At 42.4% G+C, this 24,263-nt stretch overlaps 1 protein-coding gene across 1 annotated transcript in view; it reads right to left on the bottom strand.

Annotated features, from left to right (window-relative positions):
• Positions 1-24,263, bottom strand: part of tcf4 (transcription factor 4) — a 197,980-nt gene that overhangs the window by 102,841 nt on the left and 70,876 nt on the right. Inside the window, exon 6 of the mRNA XM_079234873.1 lies at positions 33-91. Coding sequence (XP_079090999.1) covers positions 33-91 — 59 coding nt within the window. The remainder of the gene's footprint in view (positions 1-32; positions 92-24,263) is intronic.

Genomic DNA, 24,263 nt, shown 5'->3' with positions numbered 1-24,263 from the left:
TTTATGAAAGAAGACTCTGACAGTGGACTGACCTGGTGGCAGTGCGGGTTGGGCTCTCTGCCATACGAGTACGAGCTCCTCTCGGTTTTACCTGCAGGAGGACGACAGGAGAAAAAAGAGGGAGCAGTTAGCAGAGGGAGTCAGATCCATATCTGGATTGGAAATCCATTCATCGGAGAAGTGGAAAAATAATTCATCCCACTCATTTACTACTAGCAAAAAGTTACTCATTCTATAGAGGGGACGACAAACTATACAAAATAAAACAGAACAATGAACAATTCATTCATTCCCATTACCCAAATAATATCGCTTCATAAAGGTTTCATTATTTCATATAAAGTCGAATTATTTGCGACATACAACATTACATTTAGTATGAACAGGGGTCTGATTATTAATTCATTTGTCAATTCATCCATCCATTCATTTATTTATTTTCTCTTGACTGCACTGACTCACTGTTGATGGAAAATGAAGCTCCATGAAATGACCGATGACCGGATGACCTCATTCATTATTTCTCTCTTTCATTCCTTTATCCATTATTTCTAAACCACTATTTATATTGCTTGGATTTGATTTATTCATTCACTAATTTCTTTAGAAATGTCTATATAATGTGTCAAATATGGCAATACATTCACTGGCTGATGAGGTGGAGAAATAGACTGTGAAAATGCATTGTTTGATTATTGTTTTGTAAATTGATATATTTAGTCAACGCGGTCACATTCCGTCCCAGTTGGATCTACTATGTAATAAAGAATATATTTGTGAATTTAGCTGGATTCATTCACCCAACAGGTACATGTTTGTTTAAAAAGTTTCAATTATTCATTTCAAGGATTGTTCATTTGCACTTTCTTTTTTGAAAACACAGTAAAAGATGTAAAAGCCGAAGCCAGTTTTCAGGATCAGAGTACTGACAGTGTGTGTGTGTGTGTGTGTGTGTGTGTGTGTGTGTGTGTGTGTGTGTGTGTGTGTGTTCTGCTCACTGCTCTCACAGCACAACAAAACAGACATCTGCTATGCCTGCAATGCATAGAAACCTCTTTATGCTACAAGCTCCAGCTTTGAAACCAGGAACAACATTTTCACCCTCCACGTTCTTTTAGGTGTAGATTCCGTTTCTCTGCATGTGCAGACAAAACAAACTTAATATGAGACGAGGCGTTGCAGTTTTGTTCAACATCCAAAAACAATCTACTCCGTCTCAGATCACAGTTGATGTTTTAAAACTGTTTTCCCCGCCAGTAGTTTTTCCCATCTATCAAATGGGCCGCCTGGTGGAATTGTTAGCAGAGAGAAGTGCATGTGTACTTTGTTCTGTTCCATTGTGAAAATGTCATACAGTACTTTATAAAGAACATCCTGTACATTTCACTTTGAGAATTTGGACAAATAAATAATACATAGAAGTTGCTAATTGGACTGTGAACAGTAAGCAGTGCATGGAAAAGTCTTGGCCAGGACATCTGATGGCTATATATTGGAACCCCATTAATATAGCACCCTGACCCCAAAGGCTGACCCATGGTCCGAATAGCCACTGGGTTTCCGATATTACCAATACCCGAGCAACTGATTGAACATTGTAGCAAATATCTAGCAACTGTATGGACCATACAACAGTGTTTACTGAGGGAATAAATCAAGAAAGAAGGAGAGTCATTTTCTCATAGACTTCTATTCAATCGAACTTCTTCGTACAACCAGAAGATTCGCCCCCTGATGGTCATTAGAGAGAATGCAGGTTCAACACACTTCAGCATTCAGTTTTTGTTTGAGCATTTACAGAAGGAATTTCAGACTATTTCCAGAGAACCCATTGAGAGAGTGTCCGATTTTTTATCATGTGACAATCAGTCACAGACAGTCAAACTGTCTGCTCAGACTCTCCAAACAGTGCATACCACGGATACTTTGTGAGCAAAAAAATAAGCACGAGCCACTTATCTATGGCCTGGTATTTGCCTGGCAAAAAGGACACGTCATTTTCTTCAAGGCATTTTGTTATTGTGGATTTTGGGGTGAACTGTCTCTTTAAGCCTTAACCCTACATCTGATGCACATTTTAAGGACATTAGAAAAAATCCCAACCCCATCCCACCTAATTGTCCTTATAGAACACCTTTCATCCAACATGTTGAAACAGATGTTTGATTAACATCAAAGTGTCTGCAAAATGCAGTCCAAGGATTGATCAGTACATGACAGGGAGGTGAAGTCTCTTTGGCAGGTAACCGACCGATCATTCTAATACACAAATCAGAGCGAGTCTGTCTGTGGAAAAATGTCTCTGATGAATTTTTACGTAAAAAAGGCAGCGACCGCCGCGTCGCGTTGACAACAAAGCTAATTCCCCCTCCAGCTCCTGAACAGGCTTCCCTCTCCTCCGAGCTTGCGAGGACCACTTGGAGACTATTTTTAACCACGCGGACCTTCTTCCTGGATAAAACCTTAAATCTTCAGCCAGTCTAAATATCAAACCACGGTTAGTGTGTAATTACATTCTGCGGGTCGGTGCAGCCACACAAGATGAGATGGAGGGGTTTGGTGGCGAGCGTATGTGGAGGAGAATGGAGCGTGTACGCGGTGAAGGGTTTGAATCAGGCGTGTATAGACCAGCGCTGAATACACGCCAACATGGTAGTCGATGCAGAAGAGGTTGATAATTACAGGCGTACAGAATGGGAATGTGGTCCACTATGTGTGTGTGTGTGTGTTTTTGTGTGCGACCGATACAGCGGCCTCGGCTTCAGCTAAAACTGATGCCAGCTGGACCGATTTGGCACCTATACAAAGACTCCCACACACACACACATACACACACTCAAAAGTACTGGAAATCACTGGCACAGATGCGTGCACACACAAACACACAGACACACAGACACACAGACACACACACACACACACACACACACACACACACACTTTGAAACACACATAAATGTGCATAATATACATACTGTATATATAGCTCCATATACACACACAGACACACACATGCAAATGTACTTTTTTATATACACAAACAGAATCGTGTGCAATAAATAAAAAAATTCGAATTCAGGGCCAAACACACACACACACACACACACACACACACACACACACACACACACACACACACACACACACACAGACAGATCTATTTAGATTTAACGGTGCAGACACCTCTGCAACAAATCCAAAAATCGTCCATTGTACAATTAAGATGCACAATTTCTACTTGAAATTAAAAATATAAATGTTTGAAATAATATCAAAATAGCATATTTAATAAAAAAAAATTATACAATTAATAATGCCTTTACAGAATATATGGCAGATATTTCAGAAATCTTAAAATGTAATTTGAGGTTTTAAGGTTATGCTGTGAGGAAAAATAAAGCGGTATGTTAAATGTAAGCTGCAGAGATTTTAATGGATTTTTCAATTAAATTAATATCATACAATTCATTTGCTGTATCTGCTCATTTTATTTGTCTCTCTCATCGGCTGGCTGTGTCATTAATTCACTCCTCAATTACTTCATTATTTTAAATTTTTAAACATAGAATTTTATTTTATTTGGAAACAATTAACTACGCAAAAATACACGGTCACTGATAGTTCTCTGTAACACAATGTACTGTTCATTGTTATTGAACAACAGGGATACATAAAATCAGCATGAGCAACTTGAGGCCTTCTTACTTCCTTTCATTTATCCATTAATTCACGAATTCTCCTAATTATCTCCTAAAATACCTTAAAGGTTGACTTAATGCCTCCCAAAATAAAATAACAAGTAAAAGAAATCCAGCTGAAAGAGCAGACGGTCAGGAATAAAAGCAAACCTATAATATGAAACACAATAATAGAATAACAGAGGCCTATGTCCGGACAGGATGAGACATTGGGATATGTAAGAGGCCTCTCCACGTCAGCGCTGACAAAAACAACACATAAAGCATCACGCTCATTGCACTGATCACGGCGTCTCGTCACAGACCTCAGGGTGGAGGAGGGCCCACACTGACACAAGTTTAGTCTCTCCTGCCACATAGTGCTTCATAAAATAACCCGTTGAGCACTGTATATATATATATATAAAATGTATATATATATATATACATATATTTATATAGAGCTTATTCAATTCAATTCAATTCAGTGTATTTTATATAGCCCAACATCACAAATACAAGTTTGCCTCGGAGGGCTTTACAATCTGTACACATAACATCCCTTTCCCGGGACCTCACATCGGATCAGGAAAAACTCCCCCAGTAAAGATAATTATTACTAAAGATAGTAATGGATTTTGTACACACACACACACACACACACACACACACACACACACACACACACACACACACACACACACACACACACACACACACACACACAGCTCAATGTATTTTTTTATTTCCCTTCCTACTATAGATTTCTAAAACACGCCACAAAAACCCAATATTAGTATTTTGCCTTTTTTAAACAATTTTATTTTTTAAGCGAATATTTGCGCTTATAGTCCACACATTCATAACCTATTACCAGCTACTGTGTGCGCGCCATCATTAGTTGTCGCAATATTGGAACAAAATAGGAACAAAACAAAACATTGGGATGAATAAAGAGTGTTTTGTTTCAGGTATTATTCTCTAATTTGTCTTTTTCTGCAGATGATTTTTAATCAGCACCTGCAAATAATGTGTATTATTTTTCCAGAATTTGTATTTGTTTTATTTGATTACATTTTGTTGTACTGGCAAAACGTTTTTTTTGAAATGCTTAAGAATATAAAATACATTTATGGACGCGACTGAATGCTGTTTTTGCTGTAATGTATCAATTTAGATAACAATGAACTAAATACAGAAACCACAAATACTAGAAAAATACATATATTCTGAACTGAAGATCTAACAGTTGTGTAAGCCCAGTTCTTTACTTTTGTCCAAACACGGCGACCTTTTCACCTCTGCCGTCTCTGCGGGCCGAGTTCATGTATTACACACACAAACAAAGATCCCTGGCATTTTAATTTGGCTGTTAAAGAGAGAGCAACATTAAAGAGGAAAAACAAACAGGATGGTAAGGGTCAGCCACAAGATCACACACTGTGTCACAGAACACCATGAATGGGCACACACACACACACACACACACACACACACACACACACACACACACACACACACACACACACACACACACACACACACACACACAATGTGTTTATTAATATTTATAAATGTAAAGTTGTTCTAATGAAGAACATTACACGACATTTTTTAAGTGTATTATTTTATTGGGCTTTGACATTAAATTGGTATTAAATGCATCCTCTCTTCTCTATAATCAGATAAAAGAGTAGCTATAATTAAGATCAGATTGTAGTAACATGAACTCATTTAAAGCACAAATCCACATAAAGGGAATTGAACAAAACCTCAGCATTGGCCAAGAAAAAAATAAATGTACAAATACAAAATACATTTAGCGGTCCCCCAGTTTGTTTCATACCCATCGTCCTCTGATGCTAACAGGCTACTTTGATAATATCCCAGCAGAACCTCGTCTCTTCTCGCCTCTACTTTGTTTCCCTGTCAAACCCTACTCTTCAAAATAAAAGCACTTCTATGGACCTTTTTGGTTCTTTATTTCCAAAAAGGGTGAGTAATGTGAAAGCACTTCAAGGACCGTATCAACCCCGGGAAGCTCTTGAAAAAGGCCTCTTTTAAATGGTGTATAGGATCTTGCAGTACGTCTCGGAACTTATTTTAAGGTTTTAAAGTATCCTCGAGGATACCTTGAAGAACCTCGCTCTTAAACCATTAACCACAGCAGGGACTCTACTCTGACATCGCCCCAAAGGATGACCATGACAGTGATTCAAGGAGCCATTGGCATTTCAGAGATCTTATAAACTACTTGAATGAAAGATTCTCAAAACACAACAATGCTTCGAGGAACATTGGAAACAAAGGGGTCCTTCATCGGTTGACACCTTTTGTAATCATTTCTTAAAACTGGACATTTTCGAGAGAACCTCCAGCATTCCTGAAAAGACTGACGAACATAGTTTGTTTTAAGATCGGATGTGCCTCTGGCAAACCCAAACAAGAAATGGTTGCTATGTTTTGTACAACCACTTTATAAAAGACTAACAAACCACGCTCATCCTTCAAGGAACCTTACCAACCTCCAGAACCTTGGTTCATTGACAAGGAAACTACCAAAAGGCAAACAACCAAAGTGCCATCAGGAAAATCCAAAATACAGGGGTGTTCATCTTCATAGTGCTCCATACTAAATATTTTGAAATTGTTCCCTGAACCCTGACCGTTTCTCGCAACTTTAAGGTTGATTTGATCCAACGTTACCTTCAGGAACTCATATCAGGTCTCAAAAAAGTTGAACATACTGACAAATATATACTCTGAATCCTCAGAACATTCTGAGAAATCCAATCTCTAACATCTCTAGGGTCGCCTATCATTGACATGCCCTTTGTGTGACCATTTCTGAAGGTGTACTCAGATTAAGGTAAATGCAATTAACGTCATAAGAAAGATTCAAAATATGCAAATTTGACACCTGAGGTAATTTTTCAAGTAGTAATACCAAACATTTGCTCATCACAGCTCGTCAAACATGAGTATTTTTGTGACTTCCTCCATGTAATTCCATAATTAGCTCCAGTGTTTTTGGATTTTTGACTGCTGGTGAGACAAAATCTTAGAAAACCATTTGTAGTAGCCCTATCACATCACACCATACCACCATAAGTGTATCCATAAACAGCTGTGTCTGTTTCTGAATATTTCCTTCTATCTCAAACATGAGCTGTCACATGAATGCAGCAAAGCCCCAAACAAACCCTCGACTAGCCTGCCTCAAACCTAAAAAGATTCAAATAAAAAATAAATCCTAAAGAGAAAGTTTTCTAACCTCAACTCCACTTCTGACAACCTCTGCATTTCTCCAAGCAACTCTGCAGTGACACTTTCTCCTGGACGACGAACATAAACAGGGCCATTGGCTGGGAGGAGGACCCCCAGACGAACCTCCACTCATTAGAGTGTGCTGGCTGCAGGGGTACAAAGGGTGGTGGAGGGGAGGTCAGCCCACTCTGCTGCATAAAGCCCATAGAGAAGTCGGTGAGCCAGGAGGACCAAATCCCTGCTAATCCACAACGCCGGGAGACAGAGAGGAAACACAAATAAGCTCCATTACAAGCTGACAGCCAACGGGAACCGACTATTAGCCATTATCACGCTAGGCTACTTTTTAACTGGCCCATAGCACAACTTACTCTTATTAACCCAGTCCTGAAACTACTTCATGTGGATACTATTTCCTTCCAGACATGTATACATGTATCATACACTGTATATGTATCTACACATTTGGTGATTTTGTATTTGTCAGATAAACTGAACAACAAAGCATCCCTTTGTGGGTTAGTTAAACATTACAAACCCATTGGAGAAACTGAATTATGCTTTATCCAAATGCTCACACTGTTCCATGGTTTTTAACAAACGCATGCAAAACAAAACCCCAAACCTGAAGCTAAATCCAATCTTAAGACTTTAACTCACCTGAGAATTAAGGCCTTGAGATCAGATAGAGCACATCTGAGCAGCTTCGGGCCGCCTTTTTGTTTGTTTGTTTGCAACCATTGTTACTTTGACCGGTGATGACAAAGCAAGAGACAAAATAAGTGAGATACTTGAGATGTCGGCTAAGTTATTTTTACTAATTAAAACTATGCTATTTACTAAAGGTAGCGTGCAGTTCATGGTTTGTGTGAAGTATGGTTTGATTTATTTTTTTAATGCAAAAATCTGATAGCAACAAAAACGCAAGCTTTTCGACCTACAGAACACGCTCCGTCTGATCAGGGCCTAACACCACATCTTTTCTGTTCGTCTGCTTTTCCTCCTGCACTCGACCCTGAATGTGTCCGAAAGAAAAACACACACCGAACAAACACAAAACCGCTTTGAGTTTGGCCGATTTACAAGCAGCAGAAACCTCTCTGTGTCTCTCTGCGTTTGGACGAAGGCCAGCCTCAGAAACTGAAAGTCTGTCTCCACAAAAGAGACCGATTCTAAATCTCCTCGCTTCACATGATGTCACACCGTCCGTTTTTTAAAGGTTCTTGCTATTATTTTACCTTTTGTCATGGCGTGTTTTAACCAGCACCTCCTTTAACAAGTGTTTCAAAGGACAAGGCCAGCGCACGGCACAGCGCGATCCGAAACCGGAGAGAGCTAACACTCATACAGCGCGATCCAAGACCACAGACACACTTCCTCGGCGGGTGTATAAATAGTGTATTTTGTTGGACTCGCCTCCACAGCAGAAGCCCACAAAGCAACACCAATTTGTATTCTGGTCATGTCTGCCTCCTCGAAGCCTCTCAGACCTGTAGTGTTAGTGTTGTACTTTGTTTTTGTTTTTTTTGTCATCACACTGTTGCTACATAAGCATTTTATTCTTTTTTTTTCTTTTACCATTACAGATTTTTGTTCTGAATTAATGTTTCTATTCCATGATATGGGTTAGGTTATTCGATAGCCGGCTCCTGTGGTTGGTAAATCATCCGGAGCTTTGCGGTCAACCAGTCACTTAAGTGTCTTTGTCTTTCATTCACAATCTCTCTTCATCTGTTTCCCTGCCTCAACACGAAGAACGCCAAGACTGGGTTTTTATAATGCAGATTATTCTATATGAATAAAAAGCATGTATTCCTCTGACCGCCACCACGGTCATATAGCCTGCAGTTACCATATTATACAGTATTACCACACAAGGTCATTTTTGTACCTCATTTACAATTGTGCAATGTGTTTGAGATCAGAGCTGCCATGCAAGTTAGAAACACAGCCTGTGATTGGTCGATAATTCAGAACCCCAGTCTCTGATTGGTGGACAAATCGGGACCACAGCTTCTGATTGTTCGACAAGTCGGGACCACAGCTTCTGATTGTTCGACAAGTCGGGACCACAGCCTCTGATTGTTCGACAAGTCGGGACCACAGCCTCTGATTGTTCGACAAGTCGGGACCACAGCCTCTGACTGTTCTACAAGTCGGGACCACAGCCTCTGATTGGTGGACAAGTCGGGACCACAGCCTCTGATTGGTGGACAAGTCGGGACCACAGCCTCTGATTGGTGGACAAGTCGGGACCACAGCTTCTGATTGTTCGACAAGTCGGGACCACAGCCTCTGATTGGCGGGCAAGTCGGGGCCACAGCCTCTGACTGTTCTACAAGTCGGGACCACAGCCTCTGATTGGTGGACAAGTCGGGACCACAGCCTCTGATTGGTGGACAAGTCGGGACCACAGCCTCTGATTGGTGGACAAGTCGGGACCACAGCCTCTGATTGGTGGACAAGTCGAGACCACAGCCTCTGATTGTTCGACAAGTCGTGGCCGCAGCTTCTGATTGGTGGACAAGTCGGGACCACAGCCTCTGATTTTTCGACAAGTCGGGACCACAGCCTCTAATTGGTGGGCAAGTCGAGGCCACAGCCTCTGATTGTTCTACAATTCGGGACCACAGCCTCTGATTGGTGGACAAGTCGGGACCACAGCCTCTGATTGTTCGACAAGTCGGGACCACAGCCTCTGATTGGTCGACAAGTCGGGACCACAGCCTCTGATTGGTGGACAACTCGGGACCACAGCCTCTGATTGTTCGACAAGTCGGGCCCACAGCCTCTGATTGGTGGACAAGTCGGGACCGCAGCCTCTGATTGGTGGACAAGTCGGGACTGCAGCCTCTGATTGTTCGACAAGTTGGGCCCACAGCCTCTGATTGGTGGACAAGTCGGGACCGCAGCCTCTGATTGGTGGACAAGTCAGGCCCACAGCCTCTGATTGGTCGACAAGTCGGGACCACAGCCTCTGATTGGTCGACAAGTCGGGACCAACAACAACAACAGTTTTAAACATGGGATAAAAAGGATTTGGATGTATGTTACAAAATCCCCTTATTTAACTGACACAACGTATTCACGTAACGGTTCATATGATATCTAACAAGAAGTTTGTCTTTACAGTAAACAACTCCCTTATTTTAGTACAGGAGTTACGTAACAACTAAACGTCTCCTGGGTGAAAGACCAGTGTTTTACTGAACCTGCATCATACTGCCGGTGTGAAAGTGTTTTCCGGGACCCATCAGACTCTGGGACCTACAGCAGTGCAACAAGGAGATAGCCTTCCGCTCACGTGCATTGTGCATGTAGGACATTTTCATTGATGTATGGAGTGGATATCAACCAACTGATACAGTCAAATCTGCAGTGTTGTTTTTTCCTCCTGCAGCTGTGACACATTCCCCCAGTGAGGAGGGACAGGGTTAATGGATGTCACAGAGCAGCGAGGAGGTGGTGAAAGCCCTGCACCCCTTCAGCGCAGCACAGTCTTCGTGGTTGAGCTGAGATGCTGAGTGAAATAACACAACATACTTCCTTCACTCCAGCGACAGACAGAGAGGAAGACACAACAAAGTGATACCGTCTGATCGATACCAGGCAGCGGTGTCAGCGAGAGCGCTGTACTTTCTTCTTATTAATTACTTATTCCATGTTAATGCTCATCTTAATTACTTTAATGCAGTTTCATTAACTGCAGCACAGCAATTACATCAATAGCAGTAAACACAAAAGATGGAAGAGGAGGAAACAAGAGAGGAGAGGAGAGGAAACAAAGAAGGGAAGAGAGAGGTGAAGAAACAAGACAGGAGAAGAGAGAGAACATGAGAGGGGAAGAGAGGGGAGGAATCTAGAGAGGAGAGGAGATGAGAGAGAACAGGAGAGGAGATGAGATGGGAGGAAACTAGAGAAGAGAGGAGAGGAGAAAAGGGGAGAAGAGAGGGGAGGAAGCAAGAGAGGGGGAGAGTAGAGTATAACATAAGGGAGGAGGAAACAGGAAAGGAGAAGAGGGGACAAGGGAAGAAAAAAGAGAAGAGATGAGGTAACAAGAGAGGAGAGAGAACAAGAGTGGCGGGGAGAGGAGAAGAGAGGACACACCCAGAGGAGATGAGAGAAGAGGAGGAAACAAGAGGAGAGAAGAGAGGTGGAGAGGAGGAAACAAGTGAGGAGAGGAGATGAGAGAAGAGGAGGATAAAAACAAGGAACATGTCCCGACCAGTATCCAACAACGACGTCCCAAACAGGTTCTGTGTCTGACAGACGGCCTGAGGGCAACACTACAGTGACGTCACCCACAGGCAGATCTTTATCTTTAAATATTTTTAACTTTATTCTTACTTCAATGTAATCATGAAAATGTTCTCCCGCTTGTTACGAGTGAAAGGTTTTGAATGTGCACAAAATGCTGTAACCTTAGCCAACATCTCAAATCCAAAGGTTTATGAGTAATAATACTGGACATAATTTGATTCAGAAATAATGCATCACTGAGGTGAATGGGTGCCACATTTCAAGAGGTTACCTCCCCGAACAAAAGACTCCACCGCTTATGAGTGGAATGACAGGAAGAGGAGAGAAGAAGAGGAGGAAACAAGGGAGAGAGGAAGAGATGATGCTGGAGCAACATCCATTTGTATCCAGCGGTATTTATATTTTGAATAAATTACGAATCTACATTTGTATTTTTTATTCTTTACTGTGTTATAAATGTTTATTTTTTTTATTTATTTTTTTCCATATGTAAATATTCTCCCAGCTCTTGATGGATTGTGTCCATCACGTTTGACACCTCCGTGGTCGGTTTTAGCGAACCGATGGAGCCGCTGCATGAGGAGTCGATGTCGACGTCTAGACTCTGTCTTTTCAGAGAGTCGTGAAAGGAAACACTCAGAAGACGTGATCCCCTCTGACATCCATATAATGAGTCCATTTTATTAAACTATGTGACTAATAGTGCGATTTGACGAGGATGGCAAGATGACGGGCGGGAGAGAGAAAGAGAGGAGAGAGGGAGAGAAGGAGGTGGGGAGGATGGGGGGGGGGGAGAAGAAGGGTTAAACTCCCTCTTCCTCTCTTCCTGCATGCTGTGTGTGTGTTTGTGCATGCGTGTGTGTGTGTGTGTGTGTGTGCGTGCGTGCATGTGTGTGCACGAGTGTGTGTGATTGGGGGGAGGGTTGGACTGTGCAGACATGAATCATTCTGAGCGATTCAAGCGTTTCCATGACACCGCTGGGCACCGGTCCAGAAGTTTCGACAAAGTCTGAGAGGTACCGACACACACACACACGCACACACACACACACACACACACACACACACACACACACACACACACACACACACACACAAACACGCACGCAAAAACAATCCCGCCAGCGCTGAATTTGAAATAATCTATATATTTATTCATGCCGTTGTCTTCCTGTGTAAAGCGTAACATTATTTTTTTTTGGGGGGGGGGGGATCAACATTAATTTAACAGACGATGGTCGATGAGTAACCGTCGTCTAACAGACAATCCCCTCCCACCGTCGCCGCCACACACACACACACACACACACACACACACACACACACACACACACACACACAACCACACACACTTCACCCCCCCTCCCCTCGTCCTTCACTCCCAGCAGGCATTGATTTCCTGGCACCGGAGCGAGTGAATACATCAAACAACAGATGAACGTATACGAGCGGCGAGAGCGACTCGGGAGACGCAGCATCCAGCGCACATCTGTCGGCTTCTACCTTCAGCCATATCACAGCAGATCAGACGGCTGATTGGACCCTTTTCCCATTATTTATTTGACTTTTTTTTAAGTTTGATTTATTTATATTGGATGCTGTTTTCATTTTAGTATGGCAAAATAATCTTGTTTGTTTTTTATACATTCAAATATATCATTGTTTGTTGACTAAGTATCAATGTTTGTGAATAGGAAAAAGTGTTTGAAATGAATGTGAAACAGACAAAGTACATCTAGTTATTGGATCTAACCAAAACTGTTTTGGGGATTGGTTTCTCCAAAATCTCACACCAAGTTTTCTCTCATATTTCTAGCAATAAATAAAGTATCAATAGGGTTCAGTAATCCACAGACTGGTGTTACTGGTGTTTTTAAAAGTAGACTTCATCCGCTTTCTGTCCAGGTTTTTGGAATGGAAAAGCCCAGTAGGACGTCAGCGGACAGCAGTGAGGTTTTCGCCGCTGATGCAACGTAATGTGGGAGCAGCAGCGAGACGTGTTTTAGCACCTGTTGTGTTTCATGAAAGTTGTGTTTTGTGAAATGTCAAGTTTTATGAATGATTAAGTTTTGTGATATGTCCTTTTGTGAAAATTTTAGTTTTGTGAAATGTCAAGTTTTATGAATGATTAAGTTTTGTGAAATTATGTGTTTTGTTAAATGACGTATAGTAAAATGTTGTTAGGACCAAAGAACACCACTGAGAAGCTAAAAAAATGACATCAAACCCTAAACATGCATTAATTAAGAATGGATCCGCCCTAAAATCTAGTTTGAAAAAGTGTTATTAATTCAAATGATGATTTAATATCAAAATGACTAGAAATAAATTAGTTGTTAACATAAAACATTTACAATAATTATAGTTCTGTTAGTGACTTCCTACATTTCCCAAGATGCCTTTGAGTGACTATTTTAGTCAACGATGGTTGTCAGACCATGAACCTTGAGGGGAGTCAATTGTGTTTTCCCAATCATGTCACTACATGCATCCTGGTCTACTGAGGCTACTGCAATGCATCCTGGTCTACTGAGGCTACCGCAATGCATCCTGGTCTACTGAGGCTACTGCAGTGCATCCTGGTCTACTGAGGCTACTGCAATGCATCCTGGTCTACTGAGGCTACCGCAATGCATCCTGGTCTACTGAGGCTACCGCAATGCATCCTGGTCTACTGAGGCTACTGCAATGCATCCTGGTCTACTGAGGCTACCGCAATGCATCCTGGTCTACTGAGGCTACCGCAATGTATCCTGGTCTACTGAGGCTACCGCAATGTATCCTGGTCTACTGAGGCTACCGCAGTGCATCCTGGTCTACTGAGGTCTACTAAAAATATTAGTCAACTGCATCCATGTGGTCACAAATCACAAATCTGCCTCAAAGGGATTTATAATCTGCACGGTGTGCAGCGCTCTCTACTCCTGTGGACATGCGGACATTGATTTTTTCAAGACTCACTCCAAAAACGACAAAATCATATACTTCACATTGTGTACTATTAGAGTGACTAGACTCTAAATGCAAAGGGAAGGAGCTTGAATGCCTCCTAATTTAGCTCCTTTAGCATAGGAAACACTGAACATTCCTTTACGAAAGGAAAGGAGATAATGCCGCCCCACAATTCCTTGCGGCGGCAACATTTAAAGTGACGCACCATTCGGCCGTTCACGAGAACAAACGATCCTGACCGACGAACGCAGATCATGTAAATAACCGTAGCTATAACTTGGAAATACTTTCAATAATCTGATAAACCTGCTGGCAAACTACAAACGTTACATTGCTGTGGCTGCAAACTGCTGTAAAGTGATCAATTTGCTGTTGATATTCTCTCTCTGTTGTGCCTCAGCCCTCATTCTTTTGTTTGACTTCAGTTACAGAAGCTTTGATGAAAGTGTTAATCGGGACGAGCTCTTCAGTCTTTGAGTATTTATTACAATAAAACACTATCAAGTCAACACTTCTAGGTCAAACTGAGTTGTGTGGTGTTTCATAAACTGTTCTAACACTACAGAAACTAGTGCTGCATATTCTGTCTGCATATTCTTATGATCAGATTATAATCTGCATATACCCCATAACGACAAAAAGGGATATGAGACATTATCAGTGGGATAATGCATTTAATTCAGCATGTTTAAAACTGAACTAAGACAGTTTAGTAGCTTTGTGCTCTCTGAAAAATACCTTGATTTCACTTCCATATTCCTTCTTTCATTTCTATTCCAACCTCGGTAATAAAGTAATACTATGAGCCAGGTTGTTTATGTCGTCTGCATGACGCAACACTGGACATACACGGACAAAGTATTAAGATGATCTTTTTTGTAGTCTTCAAAACATTGTAGTTTCACCGCTGCATCCGACGTCACTAACATCGTCATAATTACATAGCTAGTGAAAGTGGAGTCAGATTTACTAAACACTGTGGTTGTCTTGTCCTAACTCCTCATTAATTCTCCTTCCCATCTTTCCTTGACCCCGTGATGTTTTGCACAGAGGTCAAGGAAAAGTGGTTAAGGTTAGACCTTAGGAGGTAATTATTTGACTATTCGACTGCCGCCTCAGTTCGTCCTCCGTCGTGTCTGTGAAGCAGATGGATGACAATTCTGCAGCAGCCATGACACTTGTTCCCCCCCTCCCGTTCATTTGAGTGAGACCCAAAGACCCCCCCACCCATGCTCCTCGTTACCAAACAGCCTTCATTATCCAACACCCTTCACCCCCTCTCACTGGTTCACCCCTCCTCCAACCTGGAATCAATAGATAAACAACACAAACAACAAGCGAGGCGACAAACGGGGGGCCAACCTTCCAAACAGCAGGACTTCCACAGGAAAACTATGTTTCACATTAATATTCCAAAGCAGCGTGGTGCGTTAATCGGCACTGCCAAAAAAAAAGAAAAAAAAATACCCTAAGAATCTTGCTCAGGGTGTCTATAATTTACAAAGAAGGAAATTCCTTTGATTCAAGGATTTTTTATCAAACGTCAGATTCCAAAAAATTTCATTCGCGAAGCTTCGCTTTCGTAAAGAGAAAAACGGCGGCGAGTGTGTATGGCACGCGAGTTTGATGGCGCGCGAGTGTGTGTGTGTGTGTGTGTGTGTGTGTGTGTGTGTGTGTGTGTGTGTGTGCTGGTCACAGACAAAACAGGGCTGCTGAAATGCGGCAGCCACTGCAGATTTTTTGTTGGCTGGCTGACAGCGGTGTGCCGGTGCCAAGCCCCGACGGCGGAAAACGACTAAAAGACGCATAAGGCTGGCATTAGAGCCCCCCCAAATCTTCTTCCCCCCCACCCCCACCCCCTCTATCCCCTCCTTCTATTTTTCCCCCACTGCGTGGCACGACGTCTGCTTTGGTCGGGGTCTGACTCGATTTGGCAACATTCGTACCCGTCCGTGAATTTATCAATGTCTTTATTTTGCTATGATCTGACGGGGAGGGGGGGATGTGGAAAACATGGCACCTGAAACACTGCAGGTTTTAGGTAGACGGTATTTTGTCTTTTCTTCTCTGGACATCACCTTGTCCTGTGCTCCAGTTGAACCCCCCTCGTCCTTATTCTATCGTCGCCGAATGAGAATTTTAGAGTATTTGATTCTTTCCAGGGTTTATATTCCACCCACCCCGCCATATCTGTCGCTTTTGTCTCGAGCATTTTGGGCAACACTTCCAAAAAAAAAAAAAAAAAATCGGACACAATAGCATCTGGAGTTACATCCACGAGGCACCGAGCCCATGTTCCTCCCTAAAACCTTAAAACAAATGGAGAAAACAGTGTACTCCAATTATGCTCCAGAGACAATAAAACACAGCAAAAAGAAAGGGAAAAAAATCTGCTGTTAAACATTCAGGATTACCCAAAACGAAAAGCCTGATTCCGTGTTTGGAGTCCATTATTGACGGAACAATATATAGCTGCGGAGCAAACAAAGGCGGGACGCTCCAGTCGTAGCCGTAAATTGTGTTTTGGGCATTGTTCGGCACCCAGATGACGACTGCTAATGTCGAATTAAAGAGGTTCTTAGAGGTGGATTTGACACGTTTCCTCTTGTCTTTCGGGGTTGGGACGGCGCGGGGAGACAAAGAGGGTGGCAGCGACGAGAGGAAAAGGTGTGAAATTCTGAATTAGCAGCACAATGTGGAAGTATTAAAGTGCAGCACAATGAGCGGAGTGTTGTTCACTGACACTCTCACTGAATAAAGACGCAGCGCTCAAGCTCACCCGGTTTTCATGTGACGCAGGCCGGGAGACTGAATGTTTGAGCAACAACATGGCTCATTTGTTGTCAAAAAAATAATGATACTTTTTGAATTAAAGGCCCAGATTGTTTTAACCCTGTGCATCCTGGTTTATTTGTAGGCTTTTACTACATATCAGGTCTGATTGTTATTTCCAGGATGAGCTTGGCTACTCAGAAAGACCATTCATTAGCATGAGAGTTGTAATTTACGTATTCGAGGACCGTTTTATAGCTAGGGTCGGTAATCTTGACAAAACTGGCAACGTGCTAGATAAAAAAAAAAAAAGATACAGACACCACCATGCACATCTAATGGGTCATAAGTGATGATTAAGAGGGACTAGTTATCAGTCTATACATTTCTTTTCTGCATAGTACACCTTTAACAATCTGTCAAATTGGCACTGTGGTAAATCATGCCGGTGACCTATTAGCGTGACCATGGATACAGACCACTGTCACTTTTCATACAGAAGAAATCTCTTTAACAGGATGATTCTGAGGCCGGTTCTGGAGGTACGAGGAGCGACTTGCTGCAGGATTTCAGAGTGGATTTATGGAAGCTTTTGTGCGACGGACATCGGAAATATTGGCATGCTTGGAAAGTGTCAGTTGCGCTGAATTTGAGAGTATTTCTATGAGAAGAAGGAAGGCCCTTTTTTACACTAGTTGTGTAATTTGGGTTGATTCAAGTTTAGATTTTGGTGAACAAGAAACTGGTTTCCAGACCTCAGGAAGCTAATGGTGCTCACAAATGTACGAGAGCTAACAGAGTTATCAAATCTCCAAGGCACAGCAGCAAAACATTTTGTTTTTTGTTTTGACGTAAATAGAAGTAGTAGAAAAGGCTTTTCACGTACAAGATATAGTGATTAACAAAAACTAAGTATTTAAGCAATGTGTTTTTGGTTTAAAAAAATTCAACATATCTGTGGTTTCCAGAAACATAAAATGCCCCAAAAAGATTCTGCCGACCGGGTTGTGGAAAACCTACAGGAACCAGACATACATAAATACAGTTTCAACAAAAGAGGGCCGAGGACTGATGTGGAAATAAATCTGGACCCAACCAATCCAACTGGCCAACTCGGGTCCAGGGTCAGTTCCCGTATATAAGGGTACGAATGAGGGCCTTTATTGCCTACTCCGTAGGTCAATTCAAACCTATATTCCAGTATGATGTAAAACGGTCATCGCTGCTCATGCCAACAACAATGTTATTATTTTCAGATTTTGCATTAGAATTTATTGTTTTTAAATAACCATCATCTCCATTTTTTTCTGTGTCTCTACTCATAATAGTAGGAAGAGACAAAGTGAACCTCACGGAAAAAGATGTTAAATGCCAGAGAAAAAACAAGCACAGAGAGGAAAAAGAAGAGGAGAGGAGGAAAAATGATCAGAGATAGACAGCCATGACAGTGACAGGAAAATCCGAGTGAGATTCTGAACCACAGGATCCTTTGACCTTTGACCCCGGCCAGTCTGACAGCACCTGACCCGTCATCCATCTCTCCGGGGTCGCCCCTCCTCCTCCTCCTCTCCTCCCACAGAGAGAGAGAGACACACAGAGGTGGAGCGAGGCAAAGTCACAGTCCTCATATCTACAATCATATAGATCACAATCATTGAACAAAATGTGACTTAGTTTAAGACTTTTTTATGTGCAGTTACACAAAGCGTAACAACTTTAATAAGTAACACGCTTACGGTCAGCCTTTCCTTTTGGTTTTACATGGGACACGACCAGCGGTGTTTGTTTTTACCCTTTCACCACCTCTCCTAGTAGCACTTTGTGAACTTTCTCCAGTGTTATGCTGGTTATTATACCACGAAACTTGTATTACAAGTACATGTGTCTCATTGCTTGACATAATCAAGTAACACTTAAGTGAGATAAAGATTTTTTTCAGACAATGTATCTTGAATATCTTGAGACATTAAAGTATTATTATGATTACTTTTTTTATTTTGAAAGGCCTATATATTACATCCTATTTCAAGAAATCTTGCGAAGCGAATTCCACTTGTTTCATTGGTAGAGTTTTCTTTAAACTCATCTCAAGAAAAAATTGCCTTGAATTAATTGGATTTTTTAAAAACTTATTTTATAAATGGCTTGTTTTTTTCAGTGCACTCCACTTGCTCTGACCCAATGTAAAAATGTAGACATTCACATTACCCGTGGTTTGCAGGAAAGACAATGCCAAAAATGCTTTTCAAAATTCAGTACGCCTGAAAGACCTCTGGTTTGAATTGATCACCTAAGTCTCACTTTTCTCCACATTGTCCTCTTACTACCCATTTTTCTCCGTTCTGCCATCAATGACAGCCCGATCCCTCCCCCTCCTCGACCCTGACTCCCAACGTAATACTTGTATTTAGACAAATGTGGCTGCGTTTGAACACCTGGACTGTCTGTAATATGAGGGGTATAGCTGTAGATCTGGGAGCTGCGTCGCGTCGCTGATGTCTGCTCTGTGTGATTTGAGCTGCGACCACCTGGCTGCAGAATAATGACATATCTGCTCCCACACACTGTTCGGGAGCCGGTGATCAGAGCGGCTTCATCGCAGCAGGGCAGACCCCACCTGACATCGCGCGGTGAGGGAGAAGAGAGGAGGGCGGAAATAGACGGACAGCAGGAGAAAGGATGGGGGCGGTGGAGGGAGGAGAGAGCTGAGCGCCTACGTGGAAACTTGGAGATGGCGGTCACCTGCTTGCCTCAACTAATTAGAAATGAATAAAGTCAATGCCCATATCAGCGATAACAACAAGATCATTTAAACTGGAGGCTCCATTAGTCTTTATCAGAATTCACAAGTCAGAAATTAAAATGGGTACAGCTCAGAGGCTCAAGAACAGCAGCGACATCATTTTATTGCCGCCGGCTGAGAGGCAAAGAAACCAAAAGTATACGAATAATAAAAATCTCTACCGTGAACTCGAAGACAGCTAGAATATCCCCACAAGAACTACAGACGTGTGGACAAACCATTGGCAAAATGGCTTCAGATCCACCATTGCTGGCATTTATATATACATAAAATGAGTTGGCTAATTACAGAGATTAGTTTCAGGCGAAACTTGCATATTTCTAAAGCTGATAAAAGTAATATTCCAGCTGAAAGCCTCCAGCAACTTGCTAGCGTTAGCTAGCAGCTGTTTGATGTTACATTTATCTCCAAATCAACCAGCTGCACTTCAAATAAATCGACTTTCAACTTGCAGTATTCAGTCCTCATAAATATTTCATGCTGTTTACTCTTAGTCAAATTGTACCTTAGCTAGCTGTGTCTGCAAGCTAACCGTGTTACTTTAACTAGTTCCCACTGAACAATAGTTAGCCTAAAGCGTTCCGCATACAACTATGATTGAACAACTAGCAGGGCTCTCAAGTTTTTAAGACAGGTAAGAGTGACATAATCCTTTTTTTTGATTGGCTGATGAGTGGCACCTCACGGCAGAACTCCAGGGGATTCGGGGGAGACGTGCTTGATCCCTCCATGGTGAGGGCAGCGCGACCAGGTCATGTTTGTGCGCTGCGGCACATTAAATAGCCTAGAGTTTTTTTTCAGCGTGAGAAATACGATCTGTGGCGGGAGGGCGTGACTTAAGACCGAAATGCGTGACAGTCACGCTCAATGCGTGACACTTGAGAGCACTGAACTAGCATGGGAAGTGGATTGAAGTGTTTGTACAGCTGCCCAGAACGGGCAAACCAAACACCGGCTCCAGCAAGTTTTTTGCGTTTTCATCTAACTTGAAGGCCACCGTAGTTCTCCAACACGCTCGTAAAAGGGAGGAGTGAGCGAAGGGGTATTCAGTTTGCAGAGATTTGCAACATCACTACTAGATGCCACTACATTCCTTGAAGCTTGTGTGATCCACAGACCTCAATTTAGTCATCCAACCAAAAACCCATTCAAAAACCCACTGAATTCAAGAACAAAGAACTCAAGAACTATGGACCCCACTGCTTATTTTTGGCAAGACAGGTCAGTGCAATTGATTGAGGGTTGGCATTGACCTGGAGTGGTTAGGGTCTGAACAAATTGGGTTACCTGTACGCTTGAATGCTACTTGATGCAGAAGTGTGACGGCATCTACTGTATTTTATGTAAGTCAACATGCAAGATAAGAGCTGAAATAAATAGAAAGATCATTTCCTGAATGGAACCGCCTTGCTCCATGCACCGAGGTAGAGCGGGAACCGGTCGCTCTGTCAGATATGGGGCGGTTTAACACCAACAGCATGGTTTTTTAAGGTCTTTGTCAGCTCTGTTCCCATTCAGCGTGTGCCAGCAGAGACTCTGCCCGCTGCATTCACATGGCACGGCCCTGGAAGCGTGGGAAAAAAAAGGGGAAAGCTACCACTTTAGCCTTGTCTGCTGCCATGGAAACCAACCAACGGTCAGGACATTAAGGTGGTGATACGGAAGGAAAGTTTGTGGGTCACTCTGGCTGCTCTACTTTAGTTGTTTCTCTCTCTCTCTCTCAGGTTCCCTGCTCTCTGCACCCCTTTCCTCCTTCAGTGCTGTCATTATTTTTTAGTCTTTTGCTCCTCACACTGGTGCTCCTCCATAATGGAGGTCAGTGTGGGACGACTGATGAGAAACACTGTCAAAAAACCCTTTTCATACTAATGGATTTATCGTTTTATTTGTTTATTTTTCCATTGTTGTAATTTTTTCCCCTAATTCTTTTTGCAAATTGTATTTATTTATTGCTGAAACTAACTTTTTTTGTATTATTCAGTTGGCTAATCATTTTCCTATAAAACAAAACAGTAGAAAATGTCCGTCATAATTTCCCAGAATAAATCTTCTTTGAGACGATACAGACTGTGAGAATGTGTGTGTGTTTTTTTTAAATCTATCTATTTTTTTGTTGTATTATCGAAAATGTTTTTTTTTTCGATGAACTTATCACTTAAATGACTATTGATGTTCCTTTTCTCGAACAACCGAGGCCTCGTTTTATCCTCTTAATCAATTTGAACTAATAGACCACAGAAAATATATAAATAAAGACAAATCAATCAATCAATCTCGCAATCAACCGTTCCTGATCGATCCCCTCCCTTGGGGTTCTCTATGCAAATCTTTTTTGTTTAAATACGTGCGTGCAAATGGACCCCCAGCCAGCACCCCTCTCCTATAATTATACTGTGCGTGTGTGACTGTGTGTGTGTTTGTGTGTGTGGCAGAGGGAGCAGGTGATTGGTTGGCAACAGCTGGAGAGAGAAAGGAGAACACAGCTGCAGGGAAATAGGAGAGGAGAGGAGAGGAGAGAAGTAGAGGAGAGGAGAGGAGAGAAGTAGAGGAGATGAGAGAAGAGGAGAGGAGTAGAGGAGAGGAGAGGAGAGGAGAGAAGTAGAGGAGAGGAGATGAGAGGAGAGAAGTAGAGGAGATGAGAGGAGAGGAGAGAAGAGAAGAGGAGAGGAGAGGAGAGGAAAGGAGAGGAGAGCAGAGGAGATGAGAGGAGATGAGAGGAGAGAAGTAGAGGAGATGAGAGAAGAGGAGAGGAGAGGAGATAAGAGGAGAGGAGAGGAGAGGAGATAAGAGGAGAGGAGAGGAGAGGCACCCCCAGATATACGGCCGTCACAGCTGAGTTGATACAATTCAATCCAGCTGCAATTCATTATGGATTCAGCTTCAGATTCAATAGGATGCTTCCGCCTGTGTATTGTGCATCGTTTTGGAGTGACCAAATCAGAAAAAAAACATCCATATTTCTTCACGGTACTCAAAGCCGCCACGATCCCTTTTACACAGATTCTACACAGGTTCAGATAACTTAATATTCTTGCATTCCAGATGATCACCGTGTCGTGACTTAGCCAAAAGACGGGATGACTCGACCCCGACTCAATCACCAAGTTTCTTTGTTGTTGTTCAACTATGACACACTGCATGAGATAAAACATTAGCAACCGTTGCTTACCACAGTGGTAAGGCATACTGGGCTGATGTATCATGTAATCCTGATACGACACACTTCAATGCATCCTCAGGGGGGCAAAAGAAGTGAGAGAGAGTAAAAAATATGAGAGAAAAGCAAAAAACAAACAAATCAATTTTTGACATTTTCCTTTGCAGAAGTTGGATCCAATGTATGTCGCTACATCTTAGACTCCTGTCATCATCATCATCAGACACCAAAACACTGCAAGGCTTTCTAATACTGCGAGACAATTGTTTGATCTTAAGTTGCAATGATCGCACGGTGAACTCTAAAAACGCTGGTGCACGCACGTCTCAAACAACAAACTAACAGAAGAACCACTAGCACGCCGACGGGGAATCGAAGCATTCTCGTATTAACACACAATCCCCGCCTCTTGTCTTGTCCCACTCTCGCTTTTCACTCGCTCCCACTTCTCAAAAGGGACGCAGGAAGGAGGAGGACAAGGGGAAGAGGGGAAGAGGAGGCATCCTGTTCCTGCGTTACGCTCCTTTTCTTCTTCCGAGCTCGGTTCGGCTCGTCGTTTTGTTTCTGGTAATGACGGAGGCGACGCTAGGGATAACTGAGGGGTTTGTACCGGGGGAAAAAGGAAAGAAAAGGAGGAAGAGACTCATCACTAATTGGCCGGCAGGGAGGAGGAGGCTTACAGCTATGATAAGTGTCGTGATCTGATCATAAGGCCTTGACTTAGTCATAAAGTAAAGAGCATACACTTTAGTTGGAAGAAATAAATAATAGTGTTATCAAATGTGAAGATTGATCAGAAATGTATTTGATAAGGTTAACAAGGATTAGTTGTTATTCAGGGTTCCTTCATGAGTCCCTGGAACATTATCAGACCTCAACTGGTGAATTCCAGTAGTCATATTCCACTATTATTATGAACATGACGATATTATATATAATTTCTCCTTGGGGATTAATAAAGTATATATCGATCTATACAACAAAGTCTCTCTTTGAAAACGATGCTCTCCGTCCTCAATAAACCTGTATTTGCGTTCGGCCACTTGACACTCCACAGCCATCTCCCAGCAGAGACCCGTCATTTTTGCCAGAAACTGGGTGTGTCGAGGACGGTCCTCTCGTGTCATTGGTCGGTTTCAATGCCTGACTGAGACAGCACCTCCTCAAGCGGAGCCGGTGTGTCGACGCTGAAGCGGAATTCAGAGTCAGAGTTAAAAAGATCGTCATGTGACCGTCGGGTGAAAAGTAATATCAGATTCCCATCCAGCCTCCCTTGATCAACCAATCAGATCACACGAATTAAGCTCCCTCGAAGTGACCGAAGCACTGAGCAGGAACAACGAGGCTCCGTGTGTGTGTGTGTGTGTGTGTGTGT

This window comes from Taurulus bubalis (genome assembly GCF_910589615.1).
Source record: "Taurulus bubalis genome assembly, chromosome: 19".
NCBI classification, from domain to species: domain Eukaryota; kingdom Metazoa; phylum Chordata; class Actinopteri; order Perciformes; family Cottidae; genus Taurulus; species Taurulus bubalis.
Note: the sequence above shows the minus strand (reverse complement) of the source record. Positions and strands in the feature narration are given on the sequence as shown.